The following is a 17,439-nucleotide window of genomic DNA, read 5'->3' on the forward strand; positions in this document are numbered from 1 at the left end:
CCTTTTAAATGATAAGGGAAAGCATTTAAATTGCCTAAGTTTTAATACCAAACGACAAATGTGTTGGTCTTTTGTGCATGACATTTTCTTACATTGTAGCTATCACATGGCCTAAATTGTTTACCTATACCTGTTTTAGAATGATTAACTTTTTATTGTAAGTGCAATGAATTTCCAGGTTTACTTTCTTCATTCATAGAAGTGAATTGTGAAAATTAAAATGTTTTTGCATGGTACAAACATTTTTCAAGCATAAAACTGAAGACAGATTTCAAATGTAAAATTTATATGCTTGTAATTAAACTATTGAGCAATTCTTTTAAAAAAGAAAAATCTCTTTAACCAGGGTTATCTGCTTTTTAAAGTTAATCCTACAGTGTTCATAGATGTCAAGCCTATAAAGAACACAATCTACAGCAGTATTTAAATCACCATTGCTATGGAATGTGCCATATTGTTTCTAGTTTATCATCCTGAGTCAATCCCAGCGGCTTAAAGTCGTCTTTTCATTTGAAATATTTTTCACATATCTTTATCAGGAGGAGACGTCAATGGAGGGTGTGCAAGTATGTGGGACAGGAACTTCTCCTCTTCCAACATCACTTGATGACCAAACATCTCTTCCCAGAAGGTTTCGTGATACTGTGGTAAGTTTCTTAAAGCTCAACACATCTCAATAATGACTTTGCTCGGATTAATCTGAATTCATAAAAACTTCTTTTGTCATAATGGTAATGCTTCTATTATTATGTGGTTTCTTTTAATCCAAGGCATAATCTGACTCAAGATATAATCAAAGTTCAAAAAAATTGATTTAGAAGTGTTGATAGTTGGTCAATAATAAGTTTTCTCTTTACATTTGGAAAGAACAAAAGATTTTGATCATTTGTTAACTTTTTCTTAAAGAGTCTAATTTTGACTTGAGTTGTTCCTCTTGTGCTCACTTGCATCTCTTAGACGATTGACAGAATAGTTGTAAGGTGGAATCTATAACAGATTATGGGGTGGTCGCAATAGAGCAATTTAATTAGAGAGAGAAACTCCTTTCCACCAATATCTGACCACAAATTTACTCTCCTCTTCAATCTTGTTCCAATCCTTTCCTCTTGCTTTGGTTTTCTTCTTCAACATGTTTTTCCATGTCATTCTTTCCCTTATTCTTCGTCTGATTCCCTGTACTCATCTCCAACGTCTTCCTAGTGATGATTTCCTCCAGTCTCCCTTTCATATGTCCATACCATTTCAACCTCAACTCCTTAATTCTGTGTTGTATGTTCTTCATTTTCTTGCTCTCCCTCACCTCCTCATTTCTTAATCAATGATTATGGGTCTTGCCAATCATTTTTCCTGACAAATCCCTATCGCAACACCCTGTATACTTCTCTCATCCATATTGTCATGCCATACACCAAAAGAGAAATGAAATTCATGTGATAAATTAGTACTCTTGCACTTCATTGGAATGTATATATTACATATCAGGTCTTTCTCCTTATTGTACTAGGCTCCATTACACTGCAATGCGACAATTTCGGAGTGTAAAAATCATTCGCCTTGACTGGGATCCGAACCCACCCGACCAGGATTTGGAAAAGCACTCAGCCAGACATTGAGGAATCAGGGTTCGAATCCTGGTCGAGGAATATGTTTTTTACTCCCTGAAATTGTTGCATTGCAATTCGCACGTCATGGATGACTCCGTTGAAAGTTACTGTCACGATATCTCCCGGAGTTTCGTGGAATCTATTACACTATTTTCATCTGGTGATCTCTTCATCAATAGTGCCCCTTTCCAATTTTGCCTTCCCTAATTTATTCACCTTCAGTTTTCCCATCCCTTTTTGTCGTTTGTAATTCACTATTTTCTCTATTGGATGTATCAAGTTGTATTATCCAGCCTTAATTTGGCCCTGCACCTTTTAATTAGTGGATGATTGGTAGGATTTTTCATGATTCATTATTTAATACATCTGTAAATGGTTTTAAGAATAACTTGTCTATTAGCCCATACAATCTGATCATTGAGATCAATTTTGTCATAATTTTCCTTGATAACAGTACATTCTGTCATCTCAGTGAATGTTATTTTTTTATGGGGACACAGGTTAACTTTACGTCTAAGCTCTTTTCAATTCTCAAGACAATTTTTTGTATACATTAGCGGGAGTCATTTTAGTGGAATGTGACTTTTTTATGATAAAGGCAAATCTAGTATCATTTGTTACACACAGAATTAATTATGCATTTTTTTACACGGGAATAGAATTGAATGGAAACATTAAAGGTTCATAGATTATCCACATTTTAAATGATCATCTCTGGCAGTTTTTAGTTGGAACCACCAGTATACGACAGGAGTCATGTCATATATGGTTCTCTCTTCTGAAGTTAATTATTATTTATTCAAATTTCAAGTCTTGATATCAAAATTCAAACCCAATACTTTTGCCAATTAAAGGGAGAGATTGATGGAGCCATGGACCTACGGCACCCCACTCCCACTGGGCCCCGGCTCCCAGGACACACCTTGACTGGTGTGGTGGCTCCAGCCACACCAGAGGGGGCCCGTCGCCTTGGGACCCATGGAGGGGGAGGCGCTGCCACACCAAGCCCAGATTCTGCCATCCACTCAGCTTATTACTCGCCAGGGCAGAGCCCGGTAGCCCCGAGGCACGGCAGTAGCATTGGCGTCGTGCACTCGGGGTTCAGCTCGCCCTTCTCCCTCTCCCGCAACAACTCGGATGCATCCCAGTATGGTGGCTCCCAGCACAGTGGATACTCGTCGGCCACGACAGCGGCCTCATCCTGCCCCTCGCCTCTCCCTCCACCACCCCACTCGTCCCCGTCGCACTCTCCCGTTACCCCACGCCCACACCACCTCCTGCAGCTCCACCCTCATCCACCTCCACACCACCCCTTCTCCCACCATCACCTACCACCCCCGGCTCCCTCAGCACCCCCACCATCCCCGTCGCATCACCATAGACTCATGGGCGCTGGTGGAGGGGGTGGAGTGATTTACGCCCCGACGCCTGGAGGCATTCCTCGGGTGGGAGATGAAGGGGGGTCGTCAAACTCCTTCACAGACCCTGCATCGTCAGCACCTGAAAATGGTGAGTGGGCTTATTTTATTACTCACTGGACACCATGTACAAACTGCTAGGATCTCATCATATTAATAGAAATCAGAAGGTAGATATTTCTTAAAGCTTTATTTGCTTTTTCAAAACAGTAATTATTTCATGGAATACCTTCAGACAAGATCCCTAATCATATGAATTCTAAATAAACTTTACAAGCTATACAAACTTCTGTAGCGTTAACTTATGCAGGAAAACCTTGCAGTTTTTACTGATCCTTTTACAGTATTGATATTTAAAAAGAATCATTATATTTGCTGTGACATATTCTATCTATATGTGAATATCTAGGCTGGAAATATAGTCATATGACTGTCCTGCATGTTCCTTAATAGATTCCCAGGAAACCTGATATCCTTATTTTTCCCATTCCACTGATAATACATTGGAAGATTCACAATTTTTGTGATTCATCCTGCGTCATTTGTCAATTTTGAACTTTGTAGATACCATGCAAAATCTCGTACCTCATTTCTTTACTTTTATAATGCAATGCACACACATCTTCACAACATAGGTACTTTTTATCATAAGCCAAAAGGGTATTGCACATTTCAATAATTTATAGCCATTTTTGCTCAATGAGTTAACCATTTAAATTATTTAATTTGCTGTGTATTATGTTATACATTTGTAGGTTATGTTATGTAAAATTCTCACATTCATGCCAGGGAGGCCAATTCTTCTTTTTGATCTGTGGTTTCGAAGGACAGTTTCATAAGCGCAGGAAATGACAGACAGAATATTATGAGGAGAATTTGACAATTTAACCATTTTTTGCCAACATATGGCTATTTATTTGACAGGCATTTCAATTATTTCTAGAAGTAATGTTTACAGAATAATTGCCCGAGCTTTCCATGTTAGGGAATTAATTAAGTTGTACTTTTGATTCTTTTAACAGATGAAGGAGGGCGGGATGGATCGCAGTGCTTCCCAGATGTGGATAGGTCATCATCAAGCCTTCCTCCTGATCTTGTTGCACATTCTCCGTTAGCAGCCTCTCCTGGCATCTCGCGGCAGCAGCTCATAAATAGGTGTGTGTGTGTGTGTTTGTGCGGTATTCTGTTTTTAAATTTATTTTAATTAATGAAGCTGGAAAGTAAAGCCTTAATAGGATCTTTTAAATTATATGCACACCCGGACAAATATTCTTGCATTAGGGATGGGACAATCATTTCTTTGGTTTTGTGGTTCAAAGGTGCTGACCTTCACCAAGAAAGAACCAGCCAATTAGACCGGTTCTTCACTTCCATATTTTTCAAACTTTAAAATATTAACATTTTGATGGAAGGTAATTATAGGTAAATTTTATTTAACATATTATATTTATCTTTGATTTGTTATCTCAAGACAATCTCACAATATGGCAAAATTAGAAAGGGTATATTGCCTTATACCAAGACATTACCGTTGAAACAATTTCAAAGAAGAAAACATCCTCAGGTGGTGTTCACTTCTTTTTGCACGGTGGATTCTGATACTGCTCATGTTCTTAGAATGGGATATTTGTGTTTAGGTTTTTTCCCAGTTGAAATTGTTACTGGAAGATAAGAAATGTATTTTGAATTTTATCCCTTGAAATATATCACGTCATGTTGGTCATCAGAGCAAACAGCAAATCCCTGTGTGGGCATCTCCACAATGACCAACATCAAAAAAAACCAAAGTAGGGGCTTCTGCTGGGAAAGTTACAGCCATATAATTTTCTTATAGTCAGGGAATTCTGTATCAGCGTATCTTTTTGGCACACTTAATTGTAAATGGACCTTAATATAGAGGTGTGCTGAAATTCTTTTTTTATGTTACATTTTTTTATTTTTTATGTTTTTTCTGTCAAAATTGGTGGCCTTTTTTGAATATTTGAGAAATTAATAAACTTCAACAAGGCCATATCAATTGCATAAGGCAACATTTCAAAGCAATGGGCTGGATGCTGCACCATGCTATAATGTATGCCACACATCACAAATTTTGTTGCTGAAAGCCTTGCAAAAATCAATATGAAGTGTGTTCCTCATCCTCTCTCTAGTCCAGACCAAGCCACATGTGTCTTTTTCCTGCTCCCCAATGTGAAGAAATACCTTCATGGAAAGCTTTTTTCACTGTCAGAAGCAGATTAGTTGAATTGAATATGTTTCAAACTGCAACGGCTGCCACTTATGCAGTAATGTGAAATTTGTACCACACATACTCATGAAGCTAACAATAAACATTAAATTAAATTTTTGCTTAGTAAATTATTTGAATAAAAAAGTTTAAACACTTCTTGTATTCATACTCCTGATCAATCAGTTCCCTTTTTTCAGTCTCGGTACAGTTCTTAGCTTCATTCTGCAATTTAAGTCAATAAGTGCAAGTATGTTGAATGGACAAGTATTTGGATATCAACAGATACAATGACGAAAGCTCTATCTACCTCAAAGGAATCATCACCTGATTAGAAATGTGTGTTATTTTTATGAATATACAATCATCTATTAGTTTTAAAACTTAAACAATCATAGATATTTTGTGTAACATGACAGCATGAAATGTTTCATAAATCTTTTTCTTGTCCATAATCATTTCATGGCCAGGAGGACCATTAATGAGACAGTTTGTGCTGTCACATTACATGTCATTTTTTTAAAGTTTCAAAACTGAAAGATTTTACAAAATTATAAATGTATAGGTACATGATGATTAATTTTTCATGTCTTATAAAAATGGTTAGTTTCCAACATTTTCATGACAAGGTTGTCATGGGAAGGTGACAGAGGTGAATAGTAGTCGTTCCCGGCTATAATTTAGGTTTAAATTTGTTGGTTACTTAGAATGTTTAATGCTGTCTTTTTATTAGGTATTTCATGTTTTGTTAATGAATTTATGAAAGTATTTTATGTTAATCTCTTATTCATTCACAGTCCATGTCCGGTGTGTGGGGACAAGATAAGTGGCTTTCATTATGGTATTTTCTCCTGTGAGAGTTGCAAGGGATTTTTTAAGCGGACAGTGCAAAATCGTAAAAACTATGTGTGCCTGCGGGGGTCAGCCTGTACAGTGGCTATTGCCACGCGTAAAAAGTGTCCGGCCTGCCGTTTTGACAAGTGCCTCAGGACGGGCATGAAGTTAGAGGGTAATTATGCATTCTCCTTCGATTCTTTTTTATAACAAACTTATTTCTTCAGAACTTAAAGTCCCTGAACTTGATTATCTTTCTGTCAATCTGCACAATTTATAATTCAATGTAACGTTTTCATCAAAAATAGAATTCAGATATATACTATTCCACCACATTTAATCACTCTAAACTTGTAGTTATATTATGGTAGTTCTTTATTATGATAGTGAAAGTCCAATAAAAACATTGCTGGCAAACTATGAATTAATAAATTGTGTATTATTAATTTCTATACGTAGAAATTGGCATTGAGAATTATTTTCTTTCATTTTTTAAATTGAGATTTTCTGTTTTATTTTTTATTATAAATTGCCATGTTTGCTATGTAAAAGGAATGTATGGAAAAAAGGAAGTTGTATTCTCACCAAAATTCTGTGTTCTATATGTTTCATTACACATATGTGCTTTCAGAAGAAAGAATATAGTTAAACCCATGCAATTAATGGGTTAATTTTAGCATATGTTAAAATAGGATGATGACGCCGTGACAGTCTTACTTCTTTTAAAGTAATTACTTTCAGAACCTTTATGATAGGTAAACATATTTAGCTTGAGGAAAAGTTATTACTTTCTGAGATTGTTGCCTTAATTCAGAGAATAAATGACAAGTAAAAGTTAAATTTAAGTAGTCATAACTGGCTGTGCAAATCCTAATGTCCATTTTGAACTTCACCGTGGGCTACAGCTTTTTAACTACTAACTACTACTATGGATTTCACTGGAACCACTACAGATGCAGAGGACATTAGATCACTCAGGGCCAAAGTTCAGGTTTGGTATAAAGATATTTAGGCCCAATACAAAGCTCACCATTTGTGATAGGATATAGATATCATTTGTTCTTGAAATTTTAACCAGACATCTCATGGAATGTATCATCTTGGCATCTGTGTATCCAATCCTTGAAAATCTTAGGAAGCAAGTTAAAAAAAAAAAAACTAAAATATTGCTCTCATTTGGATCATAAGCATACTAACGTGCCATTATAATACTGAATGTGAACATTGAGCGGGAATAATGCTTTCAGAGAACTGTGATAATACTGTCAGTTTTTGCCAATCAATGGCTTTCGTCATATAGCCATAGTTATGGTGTTTTGCTATCATTAATAGCTTTCTCATGTATTCCAGAATGAATTATGCTCCTTGTGAGGTTTCACTGTAATTATGTTTTTGAAGATTTTCATTCCTAGGTAAATTCTGGTTCAATTACCTTAATTCTGGTTATACTTAACCTGGAAATATGAACTGAATATCCTTGGTTATTGGCGATGGATTTATTCCATCCTAGGATGTAGTAAATCATTTTCTCTAATTACTTTTAAAAATTATGTGAATTGCCAAACATTGCCAGCATATCATAGCATTATAATATTTTGGTAATTGTACTGTACTTTTATACTTATACAACTCATATAAACTTATTTATGTAATTACAACATATTTAACTTCATTCATAGTTTGAAATCTTGATTTTTTTGACAGCATGGTCGAAATTGGTAGCATTAAAATCATCTATATTTTTGTGTAGCATGTTGAGAATGCCATTTTCACTGGTTCACTCTGGAAAGAAAGCGCCCAAATATGAATATCCAGGAAAGTAAAAATTTTAAATTCCTTATCATTTTCAATTGGTTCATGATTTTTTGTGTAGTCAGTCGACAGCTCTTGAATAAATGTAAATGTGATTGACCAATCCTAATTTTGCTGTGGAAATTAAAGAAATGGGCAATGTCCAGGGGTTGACTTGTCTATTGGCTTAAATGGAATGCTGGAATAACTAACACAGACTAGATTACAGTTAATTTGTTCTGAGATGGTGTAGAAAGAAATTTAGTTTTACTCATTTTATTAAAAAGTTCTATCATAAATTAAATAATTGTGAAATGAAACTATTTATATCATTTATCAAGTTGGTTGCCGAGGAGAGAAGAAAGAATTTATTAATATTATCGCCTGCATTTTGAGTGAAAATTGAGGGAAGTTGGCATTTGTAACATTATGCTATTCTCATTTCAACGTCTCCTCAGACCCAATTTTGTTTCTCCATTTCTCTCTCTATGAACAATGTATCTTCTTCCTAAACTGCTTGCTTGCTTTATGTTTTCATTTGCATTTCCCATTTTTTCAAATGATGTATTCTATCCTTAGCTATTCGAGAGGACCGAACTCGTGGTGGTCGCTCAACATACCAGTGTACATACACCATCCCTGCCAATCTTCTTCCACCTGGTGGAGTTGGAGGTCCAGTGGGGCCTGAGATTTCTGAAGGGACGAGTAGCAATTCTGGAGCCACTCCTGGCACTCGCCCTCCTTCTGTATCACCTCCTATGCCCTCCAGTGAGGCTCGCTCTGAAATTGATGATATAGTTCCCAGCACTGAGTTATCTTCTGAGGGTGGTAGGACTTCTGCCCCTGTCCCTAGGTTGCTTCAGGTTAGTATATATTTCCCATCAAGTGGATTGTGCTATGCATGTAATTTTTTTCCATCCATTTAGCAAAATTTGCAAATCATGATTGAGTGACTATATAAATAGGTTGGTAATGGGAAATGGGTAAATTGAGTAATGGAAATTTGACCCATTATTTAAGTAGTGTTGTTCCTTCAGTATTTCAGACTTGTGAGTTTTTAGGAGCTTTGACATTTTCCACATATTATTTTGGTGCATAGTTCCTGGGATCTAGAAAGTTTGCTATTATTAAAGTTAATTGCTATCCTATATCCCCATGAATAGGTTGAAGCCATCTAGTCTTAAAATAAAGACGTGCTATGCTCTTAAAGAAGATCAACATAGAAACCCATTTATGTTTTTAATTTAAACCCATTTACTTTTTGAATTTTAATGTTTCAATTTTTTTTCAAGATATGACTTTTGAAATGCAAAATGTGATAATAATTTTTTAGTAACTGATTCCAGGAATGAAGGTGTACTAAAAAATTAATATTCTGTAAAACTGTCTCTCTATGCATATCAAATCTTTTAAAATTGAGATTTTACAAATAATTTATTTTGAATGTGTAAAATTAGTATTTGTATTCTTGAAGATGATATAATACCAGGTCACTTTTATGTTCTAATTATATGCTGCATCTGATAGTGTTTTATGGAACCTTGCAAACCATTTTACTACCTTATCACTCCAAATAAAACCAGTGTATAATATTTCATTTAAATTTCATCATATATTATATATTTGAAGGATAAATATTTTATGAATTTAATTTGGCACCACCTAAAAGTTAAGTATAGCAGTATCTGTGGTTATATTATCAGGATTTCCTGTTCATATGCCTGATTAATGATAATAAATTGTGATGCTTCAGATGAAACAAGCATTGAAGGGGAAGTAAGAGAAGATAAAATCTTAAATGCTAAGTTTTAATGTGAGAGTGAGAAGCAAGTGAGTTAAATTTGAGGAGGAGAGTATTATCTTGTGGCAAACATTTATAATGCTATAGTATGCAATGGGAAGGTCAGTTTTAAAGTGGCTTATGAATAAGGACCACTGTGAACTTTTGAAATTTTAACACATTTATAATTTAATAAGACTTGAGCTGATATGTTGCTTGTTTTATGATTGTGTCACAGGAAATAATGGAGGTCGAGCACCTATGGCACTACAATGAACAGGACATTCAGAAATCACCTACTCCTTCCTCATCTTCAACTTCTTCCTCTTCTGCATCTGCTGGTGGTGCAAATGGTGATTCTGGTGGTGCCCTCATCTCTAACCTTTGCCATATTGCAGACCACAGGCTTTATAAGATAGTCAAGTGGTGCAAGTCACTTCCCCTCTTTAAAAACATCACCGTAAGTTCATTAAGTTCTCTTTGGTCACTTTGAAACATTTCTTGTTGGTAATTGTATAATGAAATATGTAAATCAATTGAGATATGAAACTCAAATGTTGGAGTACAGGAGAAGTATCTGATGTTTTCGTGGCATAAGGTCATTATGAGTTTGATTCTCGGGATTCCCACCAGGTTATGTTCTGAATTGCCGTTGTTTCAATGAATGACTCATCCATTATCTTCAATCCTACCCTGAAGATGATGGAGGAATTGTCCACTGAAATGTCAATTGTAATGCAGAGCAAAACCCAGTAGAATTTTGAGGAGAATCCATCATTGGGGTACTGACTGCTTTCCTATGGGTTTGTGAGTTTTCACATTTAATATATTCATGTATCTTGATTAAAAGCTTATATTTAGAGCAAATATCAGTAATGGATTGAGAATTTTGTTGCCATTAAAAGGATCAATTTTGCCATTCAATTGTTTTTAATGACACTAGTTAAAATTTTCAAGTCCTAAACTAGCCTTCTTTTGTCATTGTTTTGCACAGCATTACTTTCCACATTTAGTGGCTTTATGATATAGTAGCTGAAGAGCACTTGGAATTAAATTCAGTAACTTTTCTTTGAAATAAAATAGAATAAACTTTAACTTTTGGAACATTTGGTACATCATTAACTCTTAGAGCATCATTAGTATTTTTAACTTGTTTTAAACTATATTCCAATTATGTTTACTTTTGTAGCTGTTAGTTAGTACATATGATCACTAAGTTCATGAATTAAAACTCTTGGGAGATGGTGCATATATTTCTTTTCAAGTGTTGCAAAACAATGAGTGGAAAATGTTTTAATATTTTCTAATGTTAATATTGTTGGCTATATTAATTGCACTCTTAGCTATTAATTAAAAATTGGTAATTTACCATAAATTAATTTTATTTTACACAAAATAATTAATTTATATTTTGGAAAATTGCCAATTTTTAATTAATCGTGATATTCCATCATATCACACTTGATGTCTCTTTATATTCTTAGATATTAGTAGAGAGACATCTGGTAATTGTGTTTCACCACAAATAGCATTTGGCAAAAATTGAAAATTATTTCTCAAAAAATCCATATTTTGGTTAATAATTTTACTCTAACTCATATAATGCTCATTTAAGTTTGAATCAAACGGAAATGCCAATAACCAATCAATGTTAATGTTAGCATAAGATTCCTTTGCATTCAGATCTACATAACCTGAGGTTTTTCATAAACATTTTGGCATTGGAAGTTATAAACTGGAAGTTCAATTGATGTCTTCTCTTTTAATTCAACAGATCGATGACCAGATTGCTCTTCTCATAAATGCTTGGTGTGAGCTGTTATTGTTTTCTTGCTGCTTCCGGTCAGTGGGTTCACCTGGTGAGATTCGAGTTGGACATGGAAGGTCCATTTCACTCGAGGGAGCTCGTGCTCTTGGGCTCACACCATGCATTGAGCGCATGCTCAATTTTACTGAGCATTTGCGTCGTCTTCGTGTAGACAAGTATGAGTATGTCGCCATGAAAGTCATTGTCCTCCTTACATCAGGTAAGTTCAGGAAATTGCAGCTTTTAAATATGTTGACTATATGCTAATCAGTACTCCTTACTAAGATCTGAACATTACCTTCCACTTGTTACTACACTGCTGGCCACCTCATATTGACCTAGATCTATAAATCGGTTCTCATCCCTCCCTATGGATTGTAGAGTAGTTGAAATGTATTTATTTTTTAGCTCCTATCTCTGCACCATCCAAGGCACCTATATGCATTAATCCTAGAACGTAGAATGGTGGGTAGTAGTAGATGATTCAGCCTAATGAAATGCAAATAAATTCCATGCCCTCCAACCTGTTCTTAGCAAATCACACTCACAACCACACCCTAGCTCATGGCAGTGAAAATAAGTATGGTGTGGGTACAAAAAATATTTACTATTGCTCCAGAAATACTGGCACTTAAATTTCTATGGTAATTTTGGAACTTTTACCACGTAATGAATTAACATAGAAAAATGCTGAAGGAATTGCATACATGGCTTGGACTTAATTCTTAATCAAAAATGGTCTATTGGTGACATTATTCAGTATTTTTTTAGAATTTGGCTGATTTTTCTTTGTTTTTGTTTGAAACCCTTTTTTTTCATTGATTTTAACCCAGGAGTTGGGGTTGGTGGCCTGCCTGAAGTATGCCAGTAGCACTTTTCTTATCTTTATTCTGATCTTTCCACCATTAAACGAGTAGATTTACAGGGCTAGAATTTCAAAGTGCAAAAATCATTCACCTTGGCACTTGAAATTCTTGCATTGCAATGCACATTTGCAGATAACTCTGTTAAAAGTTACTGTCGTGGCATCCATCACAGTTTATATGAATTTGTCTGTAGCTTTGCATTCAGGAAATTTAAACTTTCAGAATTTTATCTCTATAAGTATAACTGAATATGTGCCACTGCAGACTTTTTGTGGGGGATGATGTTCTTTGTGCAAATATATTGTTTTAATTTGTAACTTAAAGTTCAAATAAGAATTGGGAAAGTAAAAGTGTGTTCATACTGAAACGTTATGTAAACTGGCTGAATATTAATGTGTGAATATGATTTTAATATAAATGATTTGGTGGCATAAAGCAATAGTAACAAAAGTTCATTTGTAAATCATTCATAAATGCATTGAATGTCACTAAGGATTAACTTCTGTGGAAGGTCTTTGGTGAAGAGAATTAGCAATGGGAGGCTAAGAAAATTCCAATCTGAAATCTTGACTCTCGATTAGAAATTGAAAATGAAATTTATAAATCTGTTATGAGAGATATGAGGATATAATGGGCCTTGAATGTGAGCTACATTACTCCAATGAAACGTACAGTATTTCATCTTCTGGTGTTATATTTACACATTATCATAGGGGAATAATTTATAAAGTAATCACTTTAATGTTATCTTAACATGTATTAAATTATTGACAAGCAGAATAATATACCAATATAATGATATAGTGTTGTTCATATGCATTAAAGTTTCTCCTCATAATAAAAGCCCCAAAACCAATTTATAATCAGTGAATCTTAAATTCAGCCCAATATGGTAATCATTTCATTTGCATAATGGGTACATGCCAGTTAACATTCATGATTCAAGTCTACAATCAAGCGCTCATATTCAAACATGCTACACATCTAAGTGCCATGCCAAACATGCATCACTCTAAGTGCATCAAAATTATCTATTTATTTGCCTAAAGCTAATGTCCTTTTCTGTATATAAAAGATGCAAGTGACCTCCGAGAACCAGAAAAAGTCCGTGCATCACAAGAGAAGGCATTGAGGGCACTGCAAGAATATACACTTGCACACCACCCTCGCCTCCCATCCAAGTTTGGTGAATTGCTTTTGCGTATCCCAGAGCTTCAGCGAACTTGTCAGGTATGTTCACATATTACAGGATTAATAGTTACAGTTAAGGGTCATAGGTGTTATTTAATCAAAATTTTGATTGTTATCAGAGTAAGCAAATGTACACATGCTCCTTGAGTGAGTCTGATGACTGATTTCAGGAGTTAAATTGGTAGTGTAGGGTATCAAAATATTTATTAATTCTCTCCCCAAAATCAGTACCACTCATGATAGAAAAGAGAAAATTATTCTAGTTGGACAGTAAACCCCTAAGTATAAGAATGCTGTTAATGTCAACTCTTGATGTAAGTGTTTGAATCCATTGTTAAAAAATCACAAATTTGGCATTAGGGATCGGGTGAAGAAACAAACAAAGATTACTACTGAAAAATTAGCTCTTTCTGAATCACTACCTCTTATTTTTATCGTAAAAGAGTACGTAAAATAGCATTTCCATTGGAAAATTTTAGTTTACTGATTATAAACTTTCATCTGAATTTTTCTTAAAGAATGAGCTATTACTTGGTAGCACGGTTAAAATTTTCATTGGTAATATTGGGCACTAAATTCAATGTTTTTATTCCCTGTCATGCTCTAGGAGCCCCAAAAAAATTCACATTTCATTTTAAATTTAATGAGCCAATTTATGAAAATCATCACCTGCTGTTGACATGTTTTTGAGGTATTTTAAAAATGAAAACTGTGTAGATTGAGTCTCTTTTTAATTTGATCTTTAAGACCATATCAGAAACATGATATTTTAGTTTATCTATAATTATGAAAATGTATCATTGGGCAATTTTACTATTTAGTGATTACATAATTCTAAATGCTACCAGTTTAACCAGATATATTTTTCTCTCTGTGGTGCTTAGCATACTTTTTGTGAATTAATTTTTCCATTGAATTGGGTATTTCAACAGCTAAACCAGAACGATGCCATTGTGTCTGAAAAACAAATATGTATGTTATACAAAGATCAATGAGATGAATATAATAATAGCATTGATTAACTTGAGGAAAAATCATTCTCCACTGTTTTCATTTGAGTTGACTCTAATGTGCAAAGACTCATGTGTCTCATCTTTGTGTTTTTGTGAAGGTGGGAAAAGAGATGCTTTCTGTCAAGAACAAAGAGGGAGAGGGGCCAAGCTTCAATTTGCTTATGGAGCTTCTCCGAGGGGACCACTGAGGGAAGACTCCAATCTCCTTGCCTTGCTGCCTGCGGACTTAGAGGCGTAAGAGTCATTTATGTGTAACTTTCCCTGACGAACATTTAGCAAACTTTCCATCCATTGCTTCTTGAGTCAGTCTTATAAGAACTTTGCAACTATACAATTAATGCTAACCAAATGGATAAATTGATATCACTTGGATAATTTAGATCTCTTATTTGAAAATTCTGTGACTCATCAATAGAGATATTTGGTTTTTAATTTAAATTAATGTCCCATGTGAACTAAGATATGTTGTAAAGTTATTTGCTTTAATAGTAAATATTTTTGCTAAATCAGCAATGTTTTTATGCATTGATTTGGTAATGATTGAAAAACTCTAACAATTATAATGTTTCAATATTATTCCTTTGCTTTCAAGCAAAATAAAGTGACTTTTTCATATTTTCCAGTAACCATCCATTGACAGCAGTAAGTAGTTGCCTTCCCTGGAAGTTGCCTCCTAGAACATCCACCCCTTGGATCTGTTTTCTGACTCTGCTGTGGCATCTGTTGACTGAGAGAATGTTAGAGATTAATGAATGATTAGTGTTCCTCGGTGAAATTGAGGAAAGCTTTAAGGCAAACCGTTGTACTTGCTGCCTCCTCAATGGTTGCAGATGTGACTAGTGTGGTGCATGGCATTTGTTGTGAATGCAGGGTGTCATCTGGGTTGTGGTGGTTTTTTTTGGAGACCAATTCACTGCAACAGATAGTGTTGTGTGTGCCCTGTGATTTTTTCCAAGTGATTCATGCGCTCGAGAAAGGATTTTTAAAAAATAATATTTTGTATTGTTTTCCACTTTTTTGTAAGACTTTGTGAGCGGTCAAGTTTTTTATGAGGAAGATGTTAATTTTTTATTATAATTTTTTTATCGTTGAAATTTATAGATAATGTCCTGGACTCTTGGTGTGACTCCGGTGCCCCTTAACCACCAACCCAACCCTAACCAAGCTCTCTTCCATCTCTTCCCTCTGCCTGTCACTCATCACCCTATCTCCCCTCTTGCCATGCACACCTTTCCCAATTGAAGATGTGACCCATTGAGCATTGTACGGGCACTCTCTGTGCCGAGTGTCATTTCGGCAGAATGAGCCGTAGTCCGTTGCTGTTGCATTTGGGAGAAAAATAGGTAAAGCAATAGGATCACTGTTGGCTGTGCTTAGACTACCTTTGATCCAACTCCATCGAATTGTACCCTTCCACCGCTGTCCCATTGGCCCCTATCAAATCATCCCCTCCTTGATATGCCATGGGATCATATCTCAGTGTTTTTATAGGAATGGGCCAAAAGTAATATATAAAATGATGATATGCCATTTTTATTATTGAATTTGGATGCTGTTCACTTGTGGCAGATGTTTTTTATCTGCTAGGACTGTGGCCAAAAAAAATCGCTCTGTTAGGGTTCCTGATAGCAAACGTTAGAAGAAAGAATCATTTCAAAAAGTGTCACCCTCGCATGTAATGTGTCCAAGAAAAGCCAAAGGTCAGTTTTGTTTTTTATTTTTTTTCGCGGATGAGAATTTTATAAGGCCAAGCCTATGAAGAAAGTCAACTGAATAAAATAATTGTGCCAACCACATAGTGGTAAAAAATGAAACATTGATAAGAAATTAATAAAATAACCAAACAGTGCCTCAGTGCAAAGGTTGTGAAGTTGAGAGCATAGTTAGTTTGATCCTCCCTTTTTTAAAAAGATGCATGGCATATGTATTTATTTTAAGGTTGTTTGTTTCACAATGAAGCTTTTTATTCGTTATTTTTACACGTTGCTAAGAAAATCAAGAAATGTGGCATCATGCCCTATTAAAAGGACCATTCACCTTTTATAAGAGAGAGAGAGAGAGTACTGCTAGAAGTTGAGATTTTTATCTAATGGCTTAAAAAATGTGTGATTTTTGCACATTATCCATTAGAAATAATGTCGCTACTAGGGTGGGGTTATGACCATGCTCTTCCATTTGGCAGTTGAAGGAGTAAGAAAATAGAAACTATTTTCTTTCTTCTATGAAATAGAAGACTTTTCACATCCTTTTCATTTTAAAACTCTAAGCTTGACACCACACAATCTCTAAAAACCCCAATTTTCCACGTTCTCTCTCTCTATTCCCCTTTTCCAGTTTTGTGCAATGTTGGCCATTATCCATCACCATTCCATTGTTGATCAGCCTCTTTTATGGTTGCCTGATCATGCCCCATCTCTCTTGTTCCCTTGCCATTCCTAAAATAAAGTTTTCTTACCTGAAGCAATTCTGTTGTATTTATTTGTTTTAAAACTTAAAATACCTCTTCAATGTATTATTCCATGCTTAATTTATAAAATAATAGTGCAATAACATGCTAACATTTATTGTGGAGTAGGATCACTTTATATAAAGAAAATATGAAAACAAGTAATGAAACTGGTGGACATTTCAGGACCAGGAGGCAGGGCCTTCATGAGCAGGAGAGAACACTAGAGGCACTGGACTGCCTCAGCCGAAAATGTATTACCTTTAGTGCCTGGTTAATTGAACTAATAGGAGTGGTTTATTCAAGTATATATATAATATATATTTTTATATAAATAACATATTATATAAATGTATATATATTTATATATATATAATACATATACTGTGTTTATATACCTGGTACCCAAAAAATGCTTGGGTGGAGCTGCAGGTCCTCAGAGACTTGCCTGGGAATCGAACC

The 17,439-nt window shown here is 35.0% G+C and overlaps 1 protein-coding gene across 3 annotated transcripts in view; it reads left to right on the plus strand.

Moving 5' to 3' along the window:
* Hr39 (Nuclear hormone receptor FTZ-F1 beta) overlaps positions 1 to 16,986 on the plus strand; it is a 218,210-nt gene extending 201,224 nt beyond the window's left edge. For all 3 annotated transcript variants that reach the window (XM_071591831.1, XM_071591823.1, XM_071591840.1), the window contains 10 exons: positions 540 to 647; positions 2,459 to 3,113; positions 4,045 to 4,177; positions 6,047 to 6,258; positions 8,454 to 8,737; positions 9,893 to 10,114; positions 11,429 to 11,681; positions 13,403 to 13,557; positions 14,630 to 14,765; positions 15,155 to 16,986. In XM_071591831.1, coding sequence (XP_071447932.1) covers positions 540 to 647; positions 2,459 to 3,113; positions 4,045 to 4,177; positions 6,047 to 6,258; positions 8,454 to 8,737; positions 9,893 to 10,114; positions 11,429 to 11,681; positions 13,403 to 13,557; positions 14,630 to 14,719 — 2,112 coding nt within the window. In that variant the 3' untranslated portion in view covers positions 14,720 to 14,765; positions 15,155 to 16,986. The remainder of the gene's footprint in view (positions 1 to 539; positions 648 to 2,458; positions 3,114 to 4,044; positions 4,178 to 6,046; positions 6,259 to 8,453; positions 8,738 to 9,892; positions 10,115 to 11,428; positions 11,682 to 13,402; positions 13,558 to 14,629; positions 14,766 to 15,154) is intronic.
* The last annotated feature ends 453 nt before the right edge of the window (positions 16,987 to 17,439 follow it).

This window comes from Hetaerina americana, unplaced genomic scaffold, assembly GCF_022747635.1.
Source record: "Hetaerina americana unplaced genomic scaffold, ioHetAmer1.1.p SCAF_1, whole genome shotgun sequence".
NCBI lineage: Eukaryota > Metazoa > Arthropoda > Insecta > Odonata > Calopterygidae > Hetaerina > Hetaerina americana.